The 23,147-nt window shown below is 32.2% G+C and overlaps 2 protein-coding genes across 4 annotated transcripts; one reads left to right on the top strand and one right to left on the bottom strand.

Annotated features, from left to right (window-relative positions):
* Positions 1–491: 491 nt before the first annotated feature.
* On the bottom strand, positions 492–12,556 carry LOC114276088 (glucan endo-1,3-beta-glucosidase 11). 3 transcript variants are annotated; one of them, XM_028217838.2, is made up of 2 exons: positions 12,413–12,536; positions 492–1,704 (listed from the first exon to the last, which is right to left on the bottom strand). In XM_028217838.2, exon 2 carries the CDS (start codon positions 1,650–1,652, stop codon positions 546–548), a length of 1,107 nt encoding a protein of 368 aa, XP_028073639.2. In that variant the 5' UTR covers positions 1,653–1,704; positions 12,413–12,536; the 3' UTR covers positions 492–545. The 3 variants fall into 3 exon arrangements, 2 of the variants coding, with proteins under 2 accessions (XP_028073639.2, XP_028073638.2); XR_003634073.2 differs by lacking the exon at positions 492–1,704 and adding an exon at positions 6,974–7,198 and having other exon boundaries at positions 12,413–12,556; XM_028217837.2 differs by lacking the exon at positions 12,413–12,536 and having other exon boundaries at positions 492–2,980.
* LOC114276087 (G-type lectin S-receptor-like serine/threonine-protein kinase At4g27290) lies at positions 5,125–9,370 on the top strand. The gene is made up of 8 exons (XM_028217835.2): positions 5,125–5,577; positions 5,667–6,898; positions 7,048–7,182; positions 7,272–7,498; positions 7,883–8,093; positions 8,200–8,437; positions 8,542–8,692; positions 8,782–9,370. Exons 1-8 carry the CDS (start codon positions 5,552–5,554, stop codon positions 9,085–9,087), a joined length of 2,526 nt encoding a protein of 841 aa, XP_028073636.2. The 5' UTR covers positions 5,125–5,551; the 3' UTR covers positions 9,088–9,370.
* Positions 12,557–23,147: the final 10,591 nt, after the last annotated feature.

Raw genomic sequence — 23,147 nt, 5'->3', positions numbered from 1 at the left:
CTATGATGTCCTTATAAAACATCCTTCTTGTTCTTTGTAAAAACATATATATATATATATATATATAATTTCGTTTTCCTCCCTAATTGAAATTGCTCTTATCAATAATACATTAAATGATGATTTCCACTTTAATTGGGAAAATGCAGCACGGACTGTTAGAAATATGGATTTTCATGCTATATATGAAAATCTTGGAATGAATGGCAATGCTTTTTCTATACTCCCTCAGGTTCTCATTAGAATTTCCAATTAATTGTGGCATAAGAGTTTATTCTAAGGAAAATGTTTGGTAACTCAAATTTTTGTGGCTCAAATGGCTCAAATCTGTCAAAACGACGTCGTTTTACACTCAAAATCTGTCAAAACGATGTCGTTTTGACAGATTTGAGCCATTTGAACCACAAAAATTTAAGCTACCTAGCATTGTCGTTATTCTAATAAAGGGGTCAATCAGGAAATAAGGGTCAGTTTGAAAGCAATGGTAGTAATGAGTGAAAAAACAGTGAGACAGTGTATTTTTTTTTTAAAATAGTGGGATATTATTAACCCCACCCGCCAAAACCAAAAACTGAACCAATTACAGCATGTAAAATGTAATGAAGAGAGAAGAGACAAAGAAGCAGTGGACTCAGTCTCCGAGTCGGCATTCCGAAACTCGTAGTTGGACCTCTGTCGAGTCCGAGTGAATACGCCGGCGTCCCATCGGCCATGAACAACCCGAAATTCCTCTCTGATGTCGGCCCTGGCTTCATGTTCTCATTGAACAGAGCAAACACATACACATTCATCTCCGAATTCGGCCTCAACGGCGTCCCCTTCTTCTCATCATCAATCATCTTCATCAGATTGCTATTATACTTCTTCGCATTCTCTATATTCGCTCCTTCTTCCTCTTCGTCTCCCTTCGAAGGCCAACCGGTCTCCGAGATCTCCAACGAAACCGTCCCGTACCCTAACGAAGCCATAGCAAAGTACACAGCGTCTATCTGAGCAAACAACATGTTATCGTAGCGAAGATTCGAGATCGGATCTACAATCCCTGAATTAGCCTCAAACAGAACGAAATCGATCGGGAATCGCTTCGGATTAGACTTGTACGCAAGATAAGGATATGCATTGATGAAGATCGGCGATCCGGTTTTGACATGGAAATCCAATATCTGAGCGATGCGTCCGCTGAGATCTCGCCGGAAAGCTCCGGAAGACGGCGGATCTGACGTTTCGAGTATCGCGAGAGTGTGTGCCGTAGTGACACAGATTTGCTTGTCTAGATTTAGGTTCACCAGCGCTGTGTGGATGTTCTGCATCGCCGGGAGGAGATTGTCGATGAGAGAAGTGTCGTTGAATGTCAAAACTATGTTTCCGACTGTGATGCATGTGATTTTAGTGGAAGGCAAGTATGATTGAATGTTGTTCCTCACCCAAGCTTGGGCCTGATCAGGATCACTCATCTTGGCTAAGTACTGGTTTCCTAGTCCTACGATGATTTCGATCCCCGTGTTCGCGAATGCTTTGAGAATTCGTGGATTTTCGCTGTAGAGCTTGAGTTTAGTCGCACCGATGGATCGAACAAGCGGTATTACATTTTCAGGCGAGGGAAGGTTGTTCGCAACTTCACCGTAATTGATGCCAATGGCGGCGGCAACCATTGCAGGAAACACAAAGCTTGAGATGAAGAGAAAAATGGAAGAACAACTGAATCTGTTGGAGTCCATGGATGAACCGGAACGGTTAGTTCTCAAATGGAGGTTACAGAAGATCCTTAGGAGGTGTTTGGCATGTAGGTTTTTTTTTTTTATACTAAAATAATTAAAATACCTAATCACATCACGGGCCCAATAGTATCGTTTAATCTACAAAGAAAATCGTAAAAAAAATTTTATCTATTTTTCAATCATATAACACCGTTTAATCTACAAAGTGAACAGAGCCCAATAGTATCATTTAATTTACAAAGTGAAACGTTATCTATTTTTTAATCGAATAACACCGTTTAATCTATACAGTGGACAGTAAAAAGCCTTATCTATTTTTTAATCAAAGTATGACCATAAAGATCCATGAAAGATTGTTAAAGTAAGGAGAAACTTCTGAAGATGCCAAATTGCCAATGACTTTTCTTTAGAGAGCCTACCAAGAAAATGAGAAATTTTAATCAAATGAGTGAGAGTTTTTACACATTTATGATTAAAAAAAAAGGGATACTTTCTAAATTTAATTCAAATAAAAATTGATTTCCTTCTAATCTAACAAAAAAAATCAATAAGGAAACATAAGATTTTAGAAAATCTAAAACCAAATCCACGTTTAACTAATAAGTTCTCTCTCAAATAGTCAACAAATTGAAGGCTAAAGGCCTACACTTTTAAACTTATAAATCTAATCACAATAATGTGATAAGGGTGTTAAATCTTATATGATTAGATGTGTAATAAATCAAAAATTGACACATATAATACTACATCATATCATTATAAGTATAATTGTAGAAGTTTTTTTTTTTTTTTTTTTTTTTGGTGGTGAATCTAACATTTTCCAAACAAATTACATAAAAATCAAAACAATGTCGACTAAACATTGAACGAAAACCTAACAAATCCTGGTGTCGCTAACATTATGTTTGGTTGGGAGATTTGGAAATGAATTAGCCGGTGTTGCTAACGTAGTGTTTGATTGAGAGATTTAAAAAGGATTAGAAAGAGAAAAAAAAAAGATAAATAAAATATTAATAAAATATACTTACATTTTATATAGTTTCACACATTACGCAACAAAAAAATTTTAATGACAATAAGATAAAATAAATTCTCTTCATATTTATTCATATTAAAATAATGGGTAAATGATGGCTCCTCTTTTGAGTGGATTGGGCTTGACTTGAATGTGATGTGGTGGCTGCTTGTATTATTTTAATTGGGAATGAGCTGTTTTAAATGTGCTGATTTCTGCAGTCTCTTCAATTTTTATCAATGCGCATTGACTTGGCTTCACTTTTGTGAATATTTTCAATTTGTTTAGAAATTGTTTCTACCTTCTACGAGATAAAACCATGTGATATTAATAAGTATTTTTCATTTAATATGCCAAATTAATTTTATAGTTATATAAAAAAAAAACACAAGTTAATTTGGACCACACAACCGATTCTGATCTGAGTACATTTTTGGAAATTCTGTGTTTTTTTTTTCTTCCTATCTTTATGCATTAATCCATGTGGTAGGAAGGGTGACCACAAATATTGCGTGATCATTTATTTTTATTTTTTTGTAACGGTATTTGTTCTATAACAATGCTTGATAGTCTAAATTTTTATAGTTTGAATGTGTCAAAACGAAATCGTTTAAAAATAAAATAATGTCGTTTTAGTACATTCAAACTATTCAAACCACACAAATTTAAACTACTAAACATTTTTCTTTGTTCTAACACAAATACTCCCATTGCAAAAAAATTTTGCTTTTAGTTTTGATGTTAAACGTGGCAAATTGACGAATTTGAGGCCTATTTTGGAAAGTGAGTTAAAAAGTCACTTTTCAGCTTTTAACCCACTTTTTCTCTCACAAAAAAGTCAAAAAATAACTTTTAACTATCTTTTCAAAACACTCCTGATTGAATTTTGATAACTGATACTTGAAAGTTAATCCATAAAATAATTAATAACTAATGTTTCATCTTTAAAATTTTATTTATTAACATATTACAAAAATGAAATTTCATTTTTTTTTATTTATATAATACATAAATATTTATAGGGGGATTTATTAAGAATTTTTTTTAAGTACTTATATTCCAATTACTCCATAACATATTCTTATATTTCAATAAATCCTATTATTTAGATATTTGATCTACCAATTTTTAATTCTCATATTTAAAATATTTTATAAAAAATTTTACCCTTACAAATATTTTTTGAACACTTAACAATTTGGTAATGTGAACATTCATATTTTATAATGTGACTGTTCGTATTGATGTGTGAACATCACATTGACAGTATAAATGTTTACATCACGAAACATTCACATTGTCAATGTAAATATTATTATTACATATATTTCAATAATTATATCACTCATAAGACTTATTGCAACATAAAAAATAAAAAAAAAAATTCAAACTAAGTAAAATATAAGTAGATAAAAAATAATTTATGAATAAATACCCTGTATTTATATAACTTGAGTATTTACGTGAATAGAAATACAAATATACATATATATATAGCAATGAAAGTGTGGCTAAAAAATATACTTATATGATGAATTACATAAGTAATTTATATATTTTTGCCTTTGTGTCATTTTAATTTTTATAATTTTTTAATTTGCTTAATTTTGATCATGAATTTATAATTTGTCACAATTTAGTCCGATTGATTTCAACTATTAATATTTTTTGATAGAAAATGCACATATAAGCAACATGCTTTATCTTGTATAAGCAAAATTATAAACTTATTTGTTCAACTCAGTGAATTACCTCAACAAACTGAGTATTCACTTAAAAAAAAAAAAAAAAAACCATAATCGACATTATTAATTGAATTAAATTAATACAAAATCTAAAATTAAGAGTCAAAATTAAACTAATTAAAATTATAAGAATTAAAATTATATAAAGAACAAAATATAGGGACTACTAATATAATTTATTTAAAATATATATTTATAAAAATACAAAGGAGACAATATATATATATATATATATTATTATATTTCTATGGCAAAGTTGCAACTGTGATTTAAAAAATGTTTCTGAGTCGTCCTTTTATGTGATCAGCCTTTGTTGACTACATATTTAATGGAACCCACTGAAACAACCTAGTCCAGCCACCACAATCCGCGTGGTAATAGTCCAATTGTCTTTCTCCGTGGGCTACGAAATTGGATTTATCGATCCCGGGCAAGCTTGTTCTCAAAAAAAAAAAAAAGAAAAAGAAAAAAAAAGGTTAATTTATTAATTATTTTTTTAACTTTTTTTAAAATATATATATATATATAAAAATAAAAAAGTGATATGACTCAAATAAATCAATAAACTAATTTGTTTTCATATTTTCAAAAGAGGCCAAAAACATGAAAAAATAGTTAAAAATACATTTTAATGAGAGGACTAGCAATTCCATTATATAGTATGCAAATTTAATTTTATGGGATTAGAAGTAAAATGACTATTTGGCCTCTTTTTTTACAAAAACAACGAAGTCACATCCTTTCTTGAAAAATTTTATATAATGAGAACTTTTATTTCATTTTATATATTTAACCTTAATAAACTAATATCATTATATTATTACCTAAATAAACACAATCTATCTTATCTCTAACTTAATATTTGTGCACTTTTATTTATAACCGAGTTTCTGAGCCAGTTTAACAGTACACTTAATACTTAGTTCAATTTCACAGTAGCCCAAGCTTTATACTTTTGCTATCTAAATATAATAATAATAATTTATCCAACCTAGTGCCACAAACAAAATTGGGCATTGTGATATAAGAAAATTTCATAGAGAGAAATTTCAGACCAGTTTTCTCCAGCGGAAATGGAAACCAAAGTCCTTCATTTCAGGTAAAAGATAAACTGTGAGTTTTATTTATATATTTGATTCTTTATTGGAATATTGTTATATTCATCTGAACCATTAATTTTTGAATTAGATTCACATGGATAGAGCATAGCACAAGATCAATGAAACGCTGTTCGGTTGTTTTACATTGGTTGGTGGTCTCTTGTTGGTTGTTCTTTCCTCTTGGTGTTTCAAGTTTAGCAGACACACTTGGAGTTGGCCAAGAAATGAAAGACTGGGAACATCTAGAGTCTTCAAATGTGCAATTTCAACTAGGGTTCTTCAGCAGTCCCAGTGGATCCACCAATCGGTACTTGGGAATTCTAGCCCAAGAATTTTATTATCCAAATGAAACCTATGAGGTGGTTTGGGTTGCCAATGCTGCCAATCCATTGACAGATAGCTCTGGAGTTCTGAAGATAACCCAAGAGGGAACCCTCATGATCAATGACAGTAGAGGGATCTCCATCACTCTCAACTCTGAAAAATATTTGGGCATGCCTAGTATAAATAATATGAGTGCAAGACTAGATGATTCAGGGAATTTTGTTTTGAGATCATCAGGAGGTAATATTTTATGGCAAAGTTTTGATCATCCATCTAATGTATGGCTACAAGGCATGAAATTGGGTTTGTTTGACCTAAAGAGTGGTAAGCCACAACATCGGTTTCTCACCTCATGGTCAAGCCTTGAGGATCCGGATACGGGGGATTTCACTCTAGGTATTGATGAAAATCAAAACAACACAAAACAACTTGTAGTTTGGAAAAGAGGAGTTGTTAATTGGAGTAGTGGCTTCTGGAATGGATACAATTTTAACTTGCTTTCTGAACATGATTTGTCTTATGATCTCGGTAACTTCTCATTGAATTTCAGTTACTTCTCAAATGAGAATGAGAGTTATTTCACTTATAACAGCTTTTATCAATCCAATATTTGGTTTCGGTTAGATTCTTCTGGGGTACTTTATCTCTGTCACTATTCATCTTGTGACAAAGCAGTAGTAAATTGTAATCCTGACCAAGGAGATACTGTGTCTACTGGGTGTGTAATGCCTAAACCATCCAAATGTATAGATGGAGATGTCTTCAAGGAGACTAGGCAATTAATGAAGCCATATTTGTACTTACCTAATTCGAGCCTGGGTCTTAGTGACTGCAAGGAGATATGTAGGACGAATTGTTCTTGTGAGGCTTATGCTTCTCTTAATCCATCTGATGGGTCAGGTTGTATATTTTATCAAGGTCTTTATGAAGGTCCAAAATATACGTGGAGTAATGCAAGTGTCTTGTACGTTCGGAACAACACTCTTGCAGGAAGTGGTAAGTCTTGCACTAATTCATTGCTTTTACCACTTTTAGATTAATAATACACAAATCAGTTTTATGAAGAAATAATTAAGAATGTTGCTTTGATCTTTCTTATACTAAATTTTGTTCTTTAATTAGTTTTGGCATTGATAATACAACAGTGAATAACAAACCTCTGCATTATGCGAGGAGGAGGAAGTTATGGTTGACCATTGTTGCTTCAACTGCTTCTCTACTAATACTTGCTTCATCCTCCTTACTATGCTATATAAAATGGAGATACCGCTGCTTTAAAGGTACGGTGTCTTTCTCCTATATCAAACTGACAATTATGAAAATTCGAAGCCAATCTCAAAAAAGAATTTACCTTCTTAACACCATATAGGAGGAAGCAACAAAGATGAGATTGTCCAAGGAATGCAACTGTTAATGGATGAATTGAATAATAGTGCAACAAGTATTGATGAATTAAGCAATGTAGGGAAGCTCAAATTAACGGGACAAAAGGATCGTGAGCTACCATTTGTCAGCTTTTCTACCATAGAAATTGCTACAGAGTACTTCTCTGAGAGAAATAAGATTGGTCAGGGTGGCTATGGGCATGTTTATAAGGTAAGTATATATATATATATTTATTTTTTTTCCGCTAGGAATGAAATCTTACTTTTCTGCCTTTCTATCATGCTTTCCACAATTTGCTTTACTTAAATTATGCATTCGTTACAGAAAATGTAAGTGGTGTGAAGAATCAAGATTAATACCATTAATACTATTTTGCCATTTAAGAACCATCTTATATGTTGAGTATATACTTTTCAGTAGAAATCTTGTAGTAAGTTATTTTTTTATGACAAATCTTTCTTATAATAACTATCTAAATCATTGTATTATATTACTTCACATTTTTCATATATATATATATATATATACATTCTTTGTGTTTTTGAACTACTATGCATCAATTTTGTGCAAAGATTAACAAGTTTAGACTTTCAGGGTATGTTGGTTAATGGGCAAGGAATTGCAGTAAAAAGACTTTCCGGTAGCTCGAGACAAGGATTAGAGGAGTTCAAGAATGAGGTTACATTGATCTCAAGACTACAACACCGCAATCTTGTTAGACTGTTGGGTTATTGCATGCAAAGAGATGAAAGGATATTAATATACGAGTACTTACCGAATAAAAGTTTGAATTTCTTTCTATTTGGTTTGTTACTTTCTTAAGTTCAGCTTATCAAATTTCATTGTGGTTTCTTTCTTGGTCTTCGGTGTTCCTATGCATATTTATTTACTCCATGCAAAATTTGTGGCAGATGTAACAAAACAACATTTATTAGACTGGAAAGTGCGTGTCAGCATCATTGGAGGAATCGCTCAGGGGCTATTGTACCTCCATAACTATTCTAGAGTACGAATTATTCATAGAGATTTGAAAACTAGCAACATTTTATTAGACAAAGACATGAACCCAAAAATATCTGATTTTGGCACTGCTAGAATTTTTGGTGACAATGAAAATCAAGCAAAAACAAAAAGAATTGTTGGGACACTGTAAGTAAGATAGCTCTTTTGAACATATACATATAAAATTGCTTTATACATCTCACATGTAATAGATCTCTACAATAATATAATCTATTGAATGATGGAACCAGTGGTTATATGTCCCCTGAGTATGCTATGGATGGTCTCTTTTCTGTGAAATCTGATGTCTTCAGCTTTGGAGTCATGATGCTAGAGATTATAAGTGGAAAGAGGAACACAGGTTTCTATCTGCCTGATGGTGCTTTAAACTTGTTAGGATATGTAAGTAATTGAAATACGGTCCAATTTTGTATATTCTTTTTGTTTAAATTTATGTACTAACCTAGTACAATATTTTATGAACTTTTTAGGCATGGAACCTGTGGAAAGAAGCAAAGGGTTTGGAGCTAGTAGGTCAAGGATTAGTTGAAACATGTTCCATAAGAGAGGCTATGCGCTACATTCAAGTTGGTCTCTTATGCGTTCAAGAAATTGCAGCTGACAGACCAAACATGTTAGATGTTGTGTCTATGCTTACCAGTGAAACAATTGTTTTACCTTTTCCTAACAAACCTGCCTTCTCTAAAATCATGGGTATAACAGACACAAGTATGATTAGAATTCTTGAACATTGCTCCATAAATGTTGTCACAAATTCGGAAGTAGAGGTTAGATGATATTTATTTTTGTGGTTTTGGGTCACTTGGTTGATCCTCACTTGGTGTCTCCTTGTGAGACTTGTTTGTTGGTGTCTTTTGGTTGAAATTCTAACTTTATTGAGACTTATTTAGATAGGATTTTGAGTTTAGTGAGAGAACTTGTATTTGGGATTGGTGAATTAGGTGAGCATTTTGTTTTATCACCATTGTAACTCTTCTGAACAACAGTTCTCTCTCGATAGTGGATCATTCTTTTTGTTTGTTGACATGGGCTAATATTGAACTACATAATCATTGTCTCTCTTTTGGATTTGTATAAATTGTATGATTCTTCTACTCCATATTCAAAGCCATCAATTATCTTGATTTGATTGAATTTTTTTGGAGCCCTCTATACAACTATATCCACTATCCATGTAATATATATTTTAACTTTGTTATATTATTGTATTCTTTCCTAGTTTAGCATGTACACAATTTTGCATTTATGTTTACATCTTTTAGGCATAGTTTTTTTTTTTTTTTTTTTTTTTTTTTTTTTTTTTTTTTTTTTTTTCAATAAAAAAGGGTAAATTACATTTTGCACCCTTGAAATTTACTAAATCCTAATTTGGTCCTTTTTTCAATTGTAAGCCCTCTCGTCTTCAAACTTTCATTCCTTAATCTACTGATTTGTTCCTTCATATACCTCCCCACGAATAGATAAACACAAATGAAAAACTGAATCATGCCAACAAAATGGAAGCACCATGCACCTCACAGCGCAGATGTCCAATATATTGGTGATAGAAACGAGAACAGGGTACCTATAAGCAGTTACTACAAATATTATCTGAAATAGTCAAGGGTGCTTGACAATATCTTTGTGATCATTTTGATGGAGGGGATGAAGAAAGTGGAGAATACAAACTTGCATTTCCCAGTCAAAAGATGGATTCCTTTGTTGTCTCTCATTTGTCATTGAAACAAATACAAGAAAAGAATCATATTAAAACTGCTCATAACCCAACCCCTTCCTTTGTAGATCTGTGTATTGTAAGTGATCTAAAGTTGCCTGGAGTGAGCCCCTAATAGAGATCAATTCCATATACTTTCAAATTGCAATGTGAACCTCCATAAGCTAGTTTTTACCCGAGATAAGGGAAAATGCATAGTGACGCTCAATGTTGGCAAAAAAGTTCACATGGTCAGATTCACAGGAGGCAGGGAGATGGAGTCTGTCTTGATAGATTTTTGCTCCATCCAGAGTGGAATTGGGAAGATTTAAATTCAAACAGTGGGGATTGAGAAGGGCATTGTCAGATCATTGCATCATTTTATTGAAGGAAGATAAGAGGGACTGGGGTCCAAGAACTTTTAGGTTCTTAAATGTCTGGGCCTCGCATCCTGATTTTCTTTAGTTGGTAGAAAAATCAAAGTCTGAGAATGCAGTTGTAGGTTGGGCTGGATTTAAGTTGTTGAATAAGGTTAACATAAAATTGAAGGATTGGAAACAAGAATGTATTTGGTGATGTAAAGGAAAAATTAAGAATTGTTGAAGATCAGATTCATCTTCTTGATCTGGACGCTGAGCTATGGAGATTGTGCCAGTTGATTGAAAGGCTGTGGCTTCAAAAGTCTCGTCTTAACTGGAATTTCAAGGGTGATTCAAACACTAGGTTTTTTCATAAGGTTGCAAGTTGTAGATAAAGAAGAAGAAACTTGTTGAACTCAATTTCTGTTAATTGCTTGACAGTTGAAGAACCTGATATGATCAAGAGTGAAGTAATGAAACACTTTCAGTCAGTTTTTTCTGAAAGTTGGGAATTTAGACCAACACTTGCAGGCCCTTTTGAAGTCTTTCTGAGTGAGGAGGAGAGCTGAAAGCTGGTTAGTGATTTCAGCGACCAAGAATTGCTTCAAGCTATTAGGAGCTGTGATGGGAATAAAGCACCCGGGCCAGATGGTTTTAATTTGTTTGAGTATTAGGAAGTGTTGCAAAATTATGAAATTTTTTAAAGGGTTTCACATGAATGGAAGGTTAGTAAAGGGGTTAAACTCTTTGTTTATTGTTCTTTTACCTAAAATGACAATCCAGTGGGTTTGGGGTTGGGGGTGTTTCGACCTATTAGTTTGATTGGATGCCGGTATAAGGTTTTGGCAAATCGTCTCAACCAAGTGATGCCAAGACTAATTGGCAATGTACAGTCCACCCTTGTCGATGGGAGAATTATTCAAGATGGAGTACTAATCGCCAATGAGGTGGATTTCTGGAGAAAAAAATGGGAAAAAATAGAATTGTTTTGAAGTTGGACTTCAAGAAAGGCATATGATTTAGTCAAATGGAATTTTTTTATTTTCTTCATTGCATAACTTTGGGTTTGTGGTTTGAATGGATTAGAGAGTGTGTATCCATTGTTGCCGTTTCAGTGGTGGTAAATGTTTCCCCAACTAAGGAAATTAAGATGTATAAAGGGTTGAGACAGAGTAAGGATTGAATGTTCTATTTAATAGAGCTAAACAATTGGGGCTACACTCAATTATTGTTATTCTTCAAGAGATTTGATTTTTGCCAATTCAAAACTCAAATGATTCTTGGATATGACATTTTCACCTTTTCTTATATTTCTTGTAAACTTCTAGGTACTGTTCAAGTCAAGACTTTGTTGAAAGTTTATCATGCCTGTAAAGATCACTCATCCACTGACCTATATACAATAATCAAGTTAGCCATATGTGTGTGGGCTATCAAATAACCCATTTAAGCACTAACTTCATTTTTAATTTTTATTTTTCAACAGGGATGCACATAGTCAAAGCAAAGCAATAATGTGTTATCATCAAAACCATCAAATTTGTGGACTTAACATGGTTTCATAAATAAAAAAAAAATTAATTTAAATTTTTTTTTGAAAAAAAAGTCCAAGAAAATGACGGGGAAAAAATTCTCTCCTGCCTTTACAATCAACTTATGATGGGAATTTCTTGCAAATCTCATTTATGCCAATGCATAACACTCTGTCATTTAAAAAGGTAATTCCAAAGCGTTAATTCTATGTTTGGTTCACTCGAATGAAAGTCAAATAAATTTTTTTTGGTAAACCAAATATGAGAATGAACATAATGATGCAATCTATCATTTCATTTAAATTTCATTCCAACAAACCAAACACCAATTAGCAAGCCTCAACCAAAAGGACTCAACAATAATCAATCGAACACCTAATGGGCATTAGCCATTTGGTGAAGGCAACAATGACATAGCAACGATATTTCTCACATTGACGCATTTCATTGAACATCTAATGGGTATTCACGTTCTTCAACAAACATTTAATCAAAAAAAAACAAGGTTGGATTGTACCTGGGAATTCTTGTTCAGCATCTAGGGTCGCAATTTGCGGAGTGATAGGTTGTGTTACCTCCAACAATTTCCATCTCGCTCAACCCAAGCTGTCAGTTCCTCCGCCACTGCCCACCAAGTCTATGAGTTTGGATGCCTAATCAGATATATATTACTCCAAAATGGACTAATTTATCCCATTATTTAACGGGTTTGGATTTGGGGTTTACTCTTTTTTTTTTTTTTTCTTTTTTCTGTTTTCCAATTTTTTTTGTCGGCTTATTTTTGTCTGAAATTTTTAAAAATTTTAAAATTTTCAATTCTACTTGATGAGACTAACATAAAAATTTTAAAATAAGAAAAAAAAATTAGAAAAGGCAAAAATAAGTAAAGAATAGTAAATTATTTTGAGTTTGTTTTTGCTTTTTCAATTTATTTTTTTAACTTTTAGATTAATGTACACAAGATGGATAAGAAAAGTAAAAAAAAATTGACATAACTTCGAAACAAAAGTCACTAAAAAATTAGCTGTTTTTCTTTGTTTCCAAGCAATTGAGAGTACAAAAGTCAACTTGAGAAAGTCTTTGGAGTTGGTGACCCATTTTGAGGCTAACATCCAAACCGTTCACAGATTCGTTAGCTAGAATATTTATACAAGATATCAAGATACTTATATATTTGAATTCTTTTTTTAAAATAGACAACAATTATAATTTTAAGAATATCATCTTAATTTTTTTCATAAATATTTTACTAAATGAATTCTAGAAAATGAATGGTTCAGATCACTAAGATAGGCTTCAAAATGACTTATTAAATCTAAATACTCTCTCAAATTGAGATAATTCAAACTATTATATAAGATTTAGATAGTTATATATGAGCAAATTTGAATATACTCTAATCTTTTTTTAAGATCCATATTTAAATTTGTATCTTTTTTATTTTAATTTTTTTTACAGAATTTTTAATTTTAAAAATTAGAAATTAGGAGAAGTAAGATCGCTATGTAAGAGACAGAATGTTTATCTTTGCATCAATGTCCATATATGATTGGTGGAAGATGCATATATGTAATTTAATGCACACAATGGGCCAACTCAACTTTTCACAATACCACAAAGGGAAATTCTACTTCAAATAATTAACATTGAAATTGACATTTACGTTTCAAGCCAACTTAAACCAATTCTTTTTTTATTTAATTTACACCATAATTCTAACCATTAAAGACCACTTTGACTCAATTTTGGATGTAGAAATATGTATTTGTAAAGCAATTGAAGAATTTGAACACTCATTTTCACAATGTTTGTGGAATGAGTCCAATCATTCACGTTAATTTTTAATACAATGCTCACACATGAAATAATAAATATAATATGGTATCAAAATATAATAAATACAATATTAATTCTATTTACATAATAGTGGGATAAAATTGTGCATATTGACCATTTTCAAATCCTGCAATAGGATCTAGCATTAATGTTGCCTGCTAAACATTTTTGCGTCTTCAATGGTGTAAATATTGTGCTAGACAAAGACCCATCATATAATGTTTTTGGAAAATGAAGACATTATTGTAAGTTGCGAAGAATTTTCTCCCAACAATGATGCATTTCTTACTCCACTAATCTTTTTTAACTCTCCCTTCCGACTAGGGATGGTATCCTGTGGGTATTTATGGAGACCCAACCCAAATACATGAGTTTTTTTTCTTTTTTTCTTATCCATTGGGTAGGGTAAGTGATATTATTTAAATATTCACAGGGGATGGGTTGGGGATGGGTACCCACTAATTTCCCCATATGTTTTTTTTTTTAAGATTCACAACTAAAACTAAATATACATTCAATCTTTTTTCTTTTATTTATTTATTTATTTTTTTTTTCAGGTTCAAACCATTTTTTTTTTTTTAAGATCCACAACTAAAGCTAAATATGCATCAAATCTTTTTATTTTTTATTTTTTTTATTTTTTAAGGTTCACAACTATTTTTTTTTTAATTTTTAAGATTCACAACCAAAGCTAAATATATATTTAATCTTTTTTCTTTTGTTTTTTTTTTTAATTTTTTTTAAGATTCGCAACCATTTTTTTTTAAGATTCACAACCAAAGCTAAATATACATTCAATCTTATTTTATTTTATTTGGCTCAACAATAAAATCGAATACACATTAATTAAAATTGTCACACTATTCTTGTCAAATTTTATGCATATCTAGAATTTTTTAAATTTATTTAAAAAAATTAAGGACACTGTCTAATGCAGGTTTCGGTTTGCTTTTCTATGTTATTTTATTTTGTTATGTATTATAATTTTCAGAATGGTTTGCTTGTTCTGAAATTTCAATTAACGAGTATGAATCTATTTATTTTATGTTATCACACAATTTATACAACATATATATATATATATATATGAATGTATTTGAAAATAAGGAAATTGTAGACAATCAAAACAAACATGAGTCGTGATTAGTTAGAAAGGATGGGTGCAAAGATTTATTTGCTAGAAAAACAAAAAAGAGATACAAAGTCTTACTAAATAATTTTTTTTAAAATAAAAGAATTTTTCTTAGTTACGAACAGATTTAACTGAAATCAGCTTGTTCTCCAATGTTATGCTTCATTTATTTAGATAGAAAATATTTTTTATAAAAAAAATTAAAAATATATTTTTTTATATTTGGTGGTGGTGGTGATGAAACGAATGTGAAAGTAGAGATTGTGACATATTGGTGGGGGTGATGGTGGCAGTGATGATGGTAATGGCTATGGTGATGGTAGTGTGATAGTGAAGGTGAGAATAGTGGTGATGGCGTTGTAAAATTAGTAAAAATTTAATTGAAAAAACATTTTTTGTTTTTTAAAAGTAACAAATAACAAAATTCGTGGAGGACTAAAGGAAGAAGATGGAGGATGGATTGGGTGTGGTAAGGCATAGATATCTTAAAATGAGTGGTTCAGATTTGTTAAAACGTATAATTAGATTTTGGATAAATTAAAATGAATGGTTCAAATTTGCTAAGAGAAAGATGGTCTAATGTCTAAAATGTCTGTGGCTAAGAGATCAACAAACAATTCCTTATTTATGCCCGGATGCAATTTAATATGGATCTTATAACACTTTTTTCAAACAGATTCTTTCACATTTTATTTCTTCAAACAGGCTCTTATAACATTATAATCAGGTTCTTATGACATGTAGGGGAGAGACTGAGAGTGAGAGAGAGAGAGATGGTTGTAATTTTTTTTTTAATTTTCCACGTTCTTCCACATTTTTTTTTTCAATTACTAAAACTTATTTGATTGTCTTAAAATTATATATTTGATTATTATAAAAAAAAATTAATTAATTAATTAATTTGTATTTGATTTTGTTGTTGAACCAAATAAAATAAAATAAGATTGAATGTATATTTAACTTTTGTAGTGAACCTTAAAAAGAAATAAAAATAAAATAAGTTGTTAACATTAAATATATTAAAAAAGAAAGAAAAAAGATTGAAGGTATATTTAGCTAAAACCTTTATAAAAAAAAAAAGGGTTGTTAACATTAAATATATTAAAAAAGAAAGAAAAAAGATTAAAAGTATATTTAGCTTTTGTTGTGAAATTTTTTTTTTTTTAAAAAAAAAAGAGTAAAAATTGTTAACATTAAATATATTAAAAAAGAAAGAAAAAATATTGAAGGTATATTTAGCTTTTGTTGTGAACCTAAAAAAAAAAAAATTAAAAAATTAAAAAGTTGTTAACATTAAATATATTAAAAAAGAAAGAAAAAAGATTGAAGGTATATTTAGCTTTTGTTGTGACCCTTTAAAAAAAAAAAAGTGATTGTTAACATTAAATGTAAAAAATAAAAATAAAATAAAAATATGGATTAAAGTGGGTTGGGGAAAATCCAAACCCATTAAGAAATGGGGATGGTGGTACCCATGAGGAATGGGAAATGGAGAATGGGGAAAATTTATTATAGGGGAATAAGGATGGAGAATTATTATCCACTCCATTAACTCCCGTTGCCATCCCTACTTCCGACATTAATACTAACAATTTTATTAACACACCATTTTTTTCTGAATCCCAAAACTTGGTTTTGTTTACTTATTTCGTTTCTCATTCTGAAAATTTTCATCTGAATTACTTTGAAAGATGCACGGATAGCACCGGAAGATGAAATGTTGTTTGGTTATTTTTTGTTGCTTGGTGGTCCCTTCCTTCTTTCAGCTTTGTGTTGCCGATTCATTTTTTTAGCTATGTTTCTTTAGCCCCTCAAATGGATCCAATCATTGGCGATATTTAGGAATTCTAGCCAATGATTTTTACGACACAAATGAAAAACAAAAGATTGTTTGGGTCGCCAACATTGCCAATCCATTGAGAGATACCTATGGAGTTCTAAAGATAACTCAAGAGGGGAAGCTTATGACCAATGACAGGAGTGGGATCTCCACCATTTTGAACACTAAACAAAATTCTCCAATAAGTAATATAAGCAACAGAAGTGCAACACTTGATGATTCTGGGAATTTTGTTTTGAGATCAGGAGAGCATGTTCTATGGCAAAGTTTTGATTATCCGTCTGATGTGTAGCTACCCAACATGAAATTGGGTTTGTTTGACTTGAAGAGTGGAAACCCGCAACATAAGTTCCTCACTTCATGGTTAAGCCCCAAGGTTGCAGATCTAGAGGCTTTCATGCTAGGTGTTAATCCAAACAACACAAAGCAACTTATGTCTTGGAAAAGAGGAATTGTTTATTGGAGCAGTGAAATCTTTAATGGAAAAAATTTCAACTGCTCAGCATATGTGGAGTTCAATTTTAGTTACTTGTAGAATGAGAATGAGAGCTATTTCACTTGGAATGGTGGTAGTAAGCCTTTTGCATCTTATTGGATTTGGTTGGATTCCTCAGGTGTACTTAATTTTTGTTACTCTGCATATTGACACACAATTGTCAATTGTGATCTTGACCATAGTGATGATATTATATCTAGGAGGTGTGTAAAGCCGAAACTACCCAACTGTATAGGTGGAGATGTGTTCAAGGAGACGAGGAAATCAATGAATCCATATTTGCACTTGCCTAATTCCAACTTGGGTCTCAGTGACTGCAAGGAGTTATGTATGAGAAACTGTTCTTGTGAGGCATATGGATCGTCTTATGCTGATGGGTCTGGGTGCATATTTGACGCGGGTTCAAATATTTTGGGTGATGAGGATGTCTTGTACATTCGAATTAGCAGAGGTGAGTCTTCTTGCTTGTGCTGCTGATTCAAATTTGAATTCGAGTATAAATTTGAACTTTTGAATTGCAAAAAATATTGATGTAGCACTATCTCGATTTCTAACTGACAATCCACATCCAACATTTCTCTTAGGATTTATATTTAAATAATTTCTTTTAATCACTAAGAAAAATATATCAATGACTAATAAGAATAAAAAAATATATGAAAGGAAAAAAAAAAAAAATTAATAATAATAGCCTAGGTGGTAGTTAATTATAATAGCTTACAAATTGTGATTTTAAAATAATATAGCTATAAACGTGAATTCTATTGAACACTGGAGTCGTGCAAGGAAGAAGCAAATGTGGTTGATCATCATTGGTGGTTTGATATCTTTCCTACTAATTCTTACTCCAATCTCATTATTATGCTATCTTCGACTGAGACATCACTGCTTTACCGGTATTGTACCTTTAAACCTCTTATCTAAGATAGGCTAGTTATTTTAATCCCAAGTCAATCTAAAACGAGAATTTTCCTTTTACACTACACAGGAGGAAGCAACAAAGTTGGGAAAGGCATGAAACTCTTAATGGAAGAATTGAATAACAGTGCAGCAACTATTGATGAATTAAGCAATGAAAGAAAGCTCGAGTTAAAGGGGAAAAAGTATCACGAGTTACCTTTCGTTCGTTTTTCTAGCATAGAAATTGCAACAGGGTACTTCACTGAGAAAAATAAGATTGGTCATGGTGGTTATGGGCCGTTTATAAGGTAGATATTCATTTTCTTTTATTGGGAATAAATATTTCTTTTCTTCCTTATAATCATGCTCTTATCGATGCTCAAACTAGTTTGCCTCACCAAGCCAAATTATGCATTCATTAAAAAAAATTAAGTTTGTGTTTGGATTTATGAATTTGGAATGAAAGGATTTGAGCACTAATCATTCAAGAAAAATTGGCTCAAATGTGGATTTCAAGATTGAATTTGAGAGCTTTGCACTCATTGATAATAGTTATTTGAAATCCTCCATACTATGGATTATAAATGTACAAGATCATAATAAAATATTTATCTTCTTAATACACACTCCATTTGTTTCTTAATTTATCTACAGTAGCCATGTCTCCTATATTTTTACAAAGAGTTCAACCTCAAATCCTTTCACTTGAAATTCATATTAAAAATAAAAAATAAAACCTAAGCGGTCTAAAGAATCGACAGTAGTACCATTAGTAATATTATTCCATTTTAGAACGATCTTATTTTTTTTGAAATCTAGAAGTAGCAATTTATTATGACATATTGTTCATATATGAAAATCTAAAATCTATGTGTTATTACCATGTTTTTTAATTAGCATTCATCGCCTTCTTTAAATAACTACTATATTTGAACTTTGTGGGATGATTATATAAGTTTAGAGCTTCAGGGTGTAACAATTAACGGGCAAGAAATCGTTGTAAAAAGACTTTCTGAAAACTTGTGACAAGGATTAGAGGAGTTCAATAATGAGATTATATTGATCTCAAGGCTTCAACATCGTAATCTTGTCAGACTTTTGGGTTGCAGCATTGAAAGATATGAGAGGATATTAATATGAGTACTTGCCGAACAAAAGCTTGGATTTCTTTCTATTTGGTTTGTTACTTCGCCACCTTTAGTTGATTAATTTCCCTTGTGATATCTAGATCTATCATGGTTACCATCAGGGGCGGAGCCAGGGTTCGATCACTGAGGGGGCCAAAATAGTGGCAGCGAGATAAGTCTCACCAGGCATACGAGTTTAGTTAGACCTATTTTATATGTAATAAATTTTGAACCAAATAAAGATGAAGTAATATAAAATTTAATAGGGCTGTATATTACTTAAATATTTTATCAAAATTTTTTACTTTCATGTAACTTCTCATGTGGCATGATGGGTTCTATCATATGCTTCACATATACACAGGCATTTATTGTGTAAATACACATAGAAAATAAAATAAATGTGGTGATAAATAGCCTATGGCTTGAAATTTAAAGTACTAACAATGTAAATCAATGATGAATGAATGAAAGAAATATGAACCATGAAAGAAGTAATATCATATGCCTCACAAGATAGGATGAATCGTGAAAATTTATCTTGAATTGTAGCAAAAAATTGTATGTGCGATGTGAATTTAAAGTTAGTGAGATGTGAGTCACATTTATAATGAATATAAGCTATTGAATTTTTTTTTTTGAGTATTTTTTTTTCTGAATTTGTAACATTGCTAAACTAATTAAAATGCAAGAAATAAATTGTATTATAAATAAATAAAAAAAGGGTTTAAAGCCGCTCCAAAAGTACATGCAAAAGGAGAATAGGTTGTTTAATAAACTCCTTTAAGAATACAGGGTACCTATGAAATACAAAACAAAAAAGTAAGACAAAATGAAAGGTTGAGATCTTTTGGGCTTCACTTTGAGACAAGGAATGAATAGCCAAAATAAATTTGGAGGGGCCATTTACTGCAGTGCCATGAAAATATATAAAAAATATGTAATATATACACAGGACACCCCACCCCCCCCCCCCCGGGCGGTCGTTGATTACCATGTCTAATTTATTTAATCAATGCAAAATTTATGGCAAATGTAACAAAACAAAATTTACTTGATTGGAAAATGCGTGTATGCATTATTGGGGGAATTGCTCAAGGGCTGTTCTATCTCCACAAGTATTCTAGATTAAGGTATCGTTTGAGAACATGTTATTTTAGTAATTTTTTAATTTTTTTGACTAAAAAAAAAAAAAAATTTTGTATGTTTAGAATGATTTTTTGGTTTTTTACGAAAATATATGTAAAAATTAGAGAGAAAATGAAATTTGACTTTTTGGTATAGGTTATAGGCTTTTTGATTTTTTTAATAACTTTTTGGTTTTAAATTAAAAGTGTTGCATGTCAAACGAAACCTAAAAATCATCCATAGAGATTTGAAAACTAGTAACATTTTATTGGATAATAACATAAACCCAAAAATATCTGACTTTGGCACTGTTAGAATTTTTAGCGACAATGAATATCGAGCAAACACAAACAGAATTGTTGGAACACAGTAAGTGATAAAACTCTTTCAAATATACACATAAAAAATCTCTTTATATACACATCAAACACATTAGACTTCAAGATTTTTATAATGTAGTGAATGTTGGACACACTTGTTACATGTCTCCCAAGTAAGCTATAGGTGTTTTCTTTTTTACAAAGTCTGATGTTTTCAGTTTCAGAGTCATGATGCTAGAGATCATGAGTGGGAACAGGTTTCTAAGATCGTGCTTTGAACTTGTTAGGATATGTAAGTAATTGTAATAAGGACCTTTTTTTTTTTCTTTTTTTTACATTTTCACTGTTTGTTTCAGTGAATTGATGTTGTATGAGATTTTTATGAACATTTTCAGGCATGTTACCTGTGTGTGTCAATTTTCGATCACACTGCCAACTTAGTACTCAACTGGAAAACACTAGCAGAATAGGTTAAGCCCGAACGACCTGCAACAGAAAGAAAAGTTTCTGACGGTAGCTCGTCCACCCGGGGGTACTCCGACGATCAAGTCAGTACTCAATATCTCTCAAAGATAACCAATAGTGCTTAACTCACTAGACAGAATATCAAAAACATAAAAGACATACCTTAGACCCATGAGGTGCCTCTCTTTTATAGCCAACATAATCCTAGTCCCAATAGAAGCCTAGCTCTAATGGACTTAAAATTACTGCTAATCTTGGATTCCCAGTAGAATTAGGATAAACTCTCTAAGAGTCTTATTTTAATCCAAACTGAAGTCCTCTCCCATTCTAGGACTCTTGTCCCTTATCCGCTTTATCTTCGATTCTGGTATTTTCGCAGATAACCTCGGTTTAGTCGAGATCATCTCGGTGCCATGACCAAGACACGTGACACCTCGGCTGACACTTCGGTGTCACCTCGGTCACGTGTTGTCATTCAAAAATTATGTCCCCACAACTGCCCCCTAGGTTCTATTACCTCAGCATCCTGAGGTGATGGAACTTATATCATTTCTTCCATTTAGCATGTCGGCTAAGCTCGCTTCATCATCTATTGTCGAAGTCAGAACTCGTCGGCTCAATATGACCAAGACCTATAGTCTGCTTTCATAAATGCTTTAGAACCAACGACCAAGTTCGTTCAAGTTTCTCAACCGAAATCGTCCTCCTAGCCGAGGTATTTGCTTCATTTGAATCAAGAACTCCAAGAGTTCCAGCATGCGTATGAGCTGGTACGCACAGTATTTCAACCGTTTTCTCTATGTGTCTTTCCCTTACTGGACCGGATCTGATACGCGCCATCAAGTCGCATCATTTTTGCGCGTGCCGTCTGACAAGCACGTCGTCCAAGGCACCATAATTGCCATTTTCATGTTTTTGATCAAAATCAAAAAACAATTCTCTCAAATCCTTTATTGCTGCTTTCGTTGCACTTCTTTGCTCATTACCACCGTCTGACACCGGCGTACTTCACACCGGCCTTTTTGTAATCTAAACAATCATTCTTCAATGTTAGGCCAAAGTGCCTTCTTTCCTTTTCTGAATGCATTCTTTAATTTCTTCTTTCAACGTGGTTGTATGTGTCTTCTTTTTACTCTTGTACGATTCTATACTAAAAATAATTTGTATATCTTTAATATACACTTCAATCTTTGTGCAACCTTGTCGGGGTGACACACCTCAGTTATACAAACTGATGATTTACCTCGGCAAGTACCCAAGTACCTTTCTTAGCTTAACCTTGGTTTCAGCTCGTAAATTTTTTCAAAAAATTTCAACAACTGTTTAACCTTAGTCTCGGTTTAACTTCAACTTATAAACTTTTCTCAAGTTTCAACAAGTGTTAAACATCATCTCGGTTTAACTTCAACTTGTAAACTTTTCTCAAGTTTCAACAAGTGTTAAACATCATCTCGGTTTAACTTCAACTTGTAAACTGTTTTTGGTTTAACTTCAACAAATGTTAAACATAATCTTGGCTTGTGAAATTCCAACTCCCAAGCATCATTCTTCAGTCCTTTGCCCCTTAATGTGAACTTAAGTTCCACTTGCGTTCTCATTAGGCACGTGGCTTTGACCTTGATATTGCTCTATAGGCAGGGGATCTGCCCCCTGCATGGCTTCCACATACTCCTTTGTGGAAAAAATTCTTTAACGTAGGCCAAACTCTTCTCTTCTCGGACTTAATTATCTAAGCCGAGATCTTGTCTTCTAGGATTTGGGATTCCAGATTTAGAATCTGGGATCTGCTTACTTGGGCTAAGCTCTTGTCTTCTCGTGTCCAGTATTATCTCGGCTTTGCTTCGGCGAACCATTTCTCTTCTCTTGTTTGGACGCCTTTGTCCCCGGCGTGTCTTCCTCGGCTCTGGCATACTTTTCTATTCTGGCCATCAGCTCCTCTATGCTTTTCGGCAATGTCTTTGCCAGTGATTTTCGAAGTAGGCAGTCATCCTTCAAGCCGTTTTTAAAC

This window comes from Camellia sinensis, chromosome 5, assembly GCF_055761805.1.
Source record: "Camellia sinensis isolate YWXY chromosome 5, ASM5576180v1, whole genome shotgun sequence".
Lineage (NCBI taxonomy): Eukaryota > Viridiplantae > Streptophyta > Magnoliopsida > Ericales > Theaceae > Camellia > Camellia sinensis.
Note: the sequence above shows the minus strand (reverse complement) of the source record. Positions and strands in the feature narration are given on the sequence as shown.

What these genes read in the sequence shown, in the direction of transcription:
- LOC114276088 (XM_028217837.2), bottom strand. Translation starts at nt 1,718, where the DNA reads ATGGACTCCAACAGATTCAGTTGTTCTTCCATTTTTCTCTTCATCTCA.
- LOC114276087 (XM_028217835.2), top strand. Translation starts at nt 5,552, where the DNA reads ATGGAAACCAAAGTCCTTCATTTCAG. An exon ending in TTTGAATTTCTTTCTATTTG is followed by an intron (nt 8,094 to 8,199) that starts GTTTGTTACTTT and finishes AATTTGTGGCAG; the next exon opens with ATGTAACAAAACAACATTTA. An exon ending in AAAAGAATTGTTGGGACACT is followed by an intron (nt 8,438 to 8,541) that starts GTAAGTAAGATA and finishes TGATGGAACCAG; the next exon opens with TGGTTATATGTCCCCTGAGT.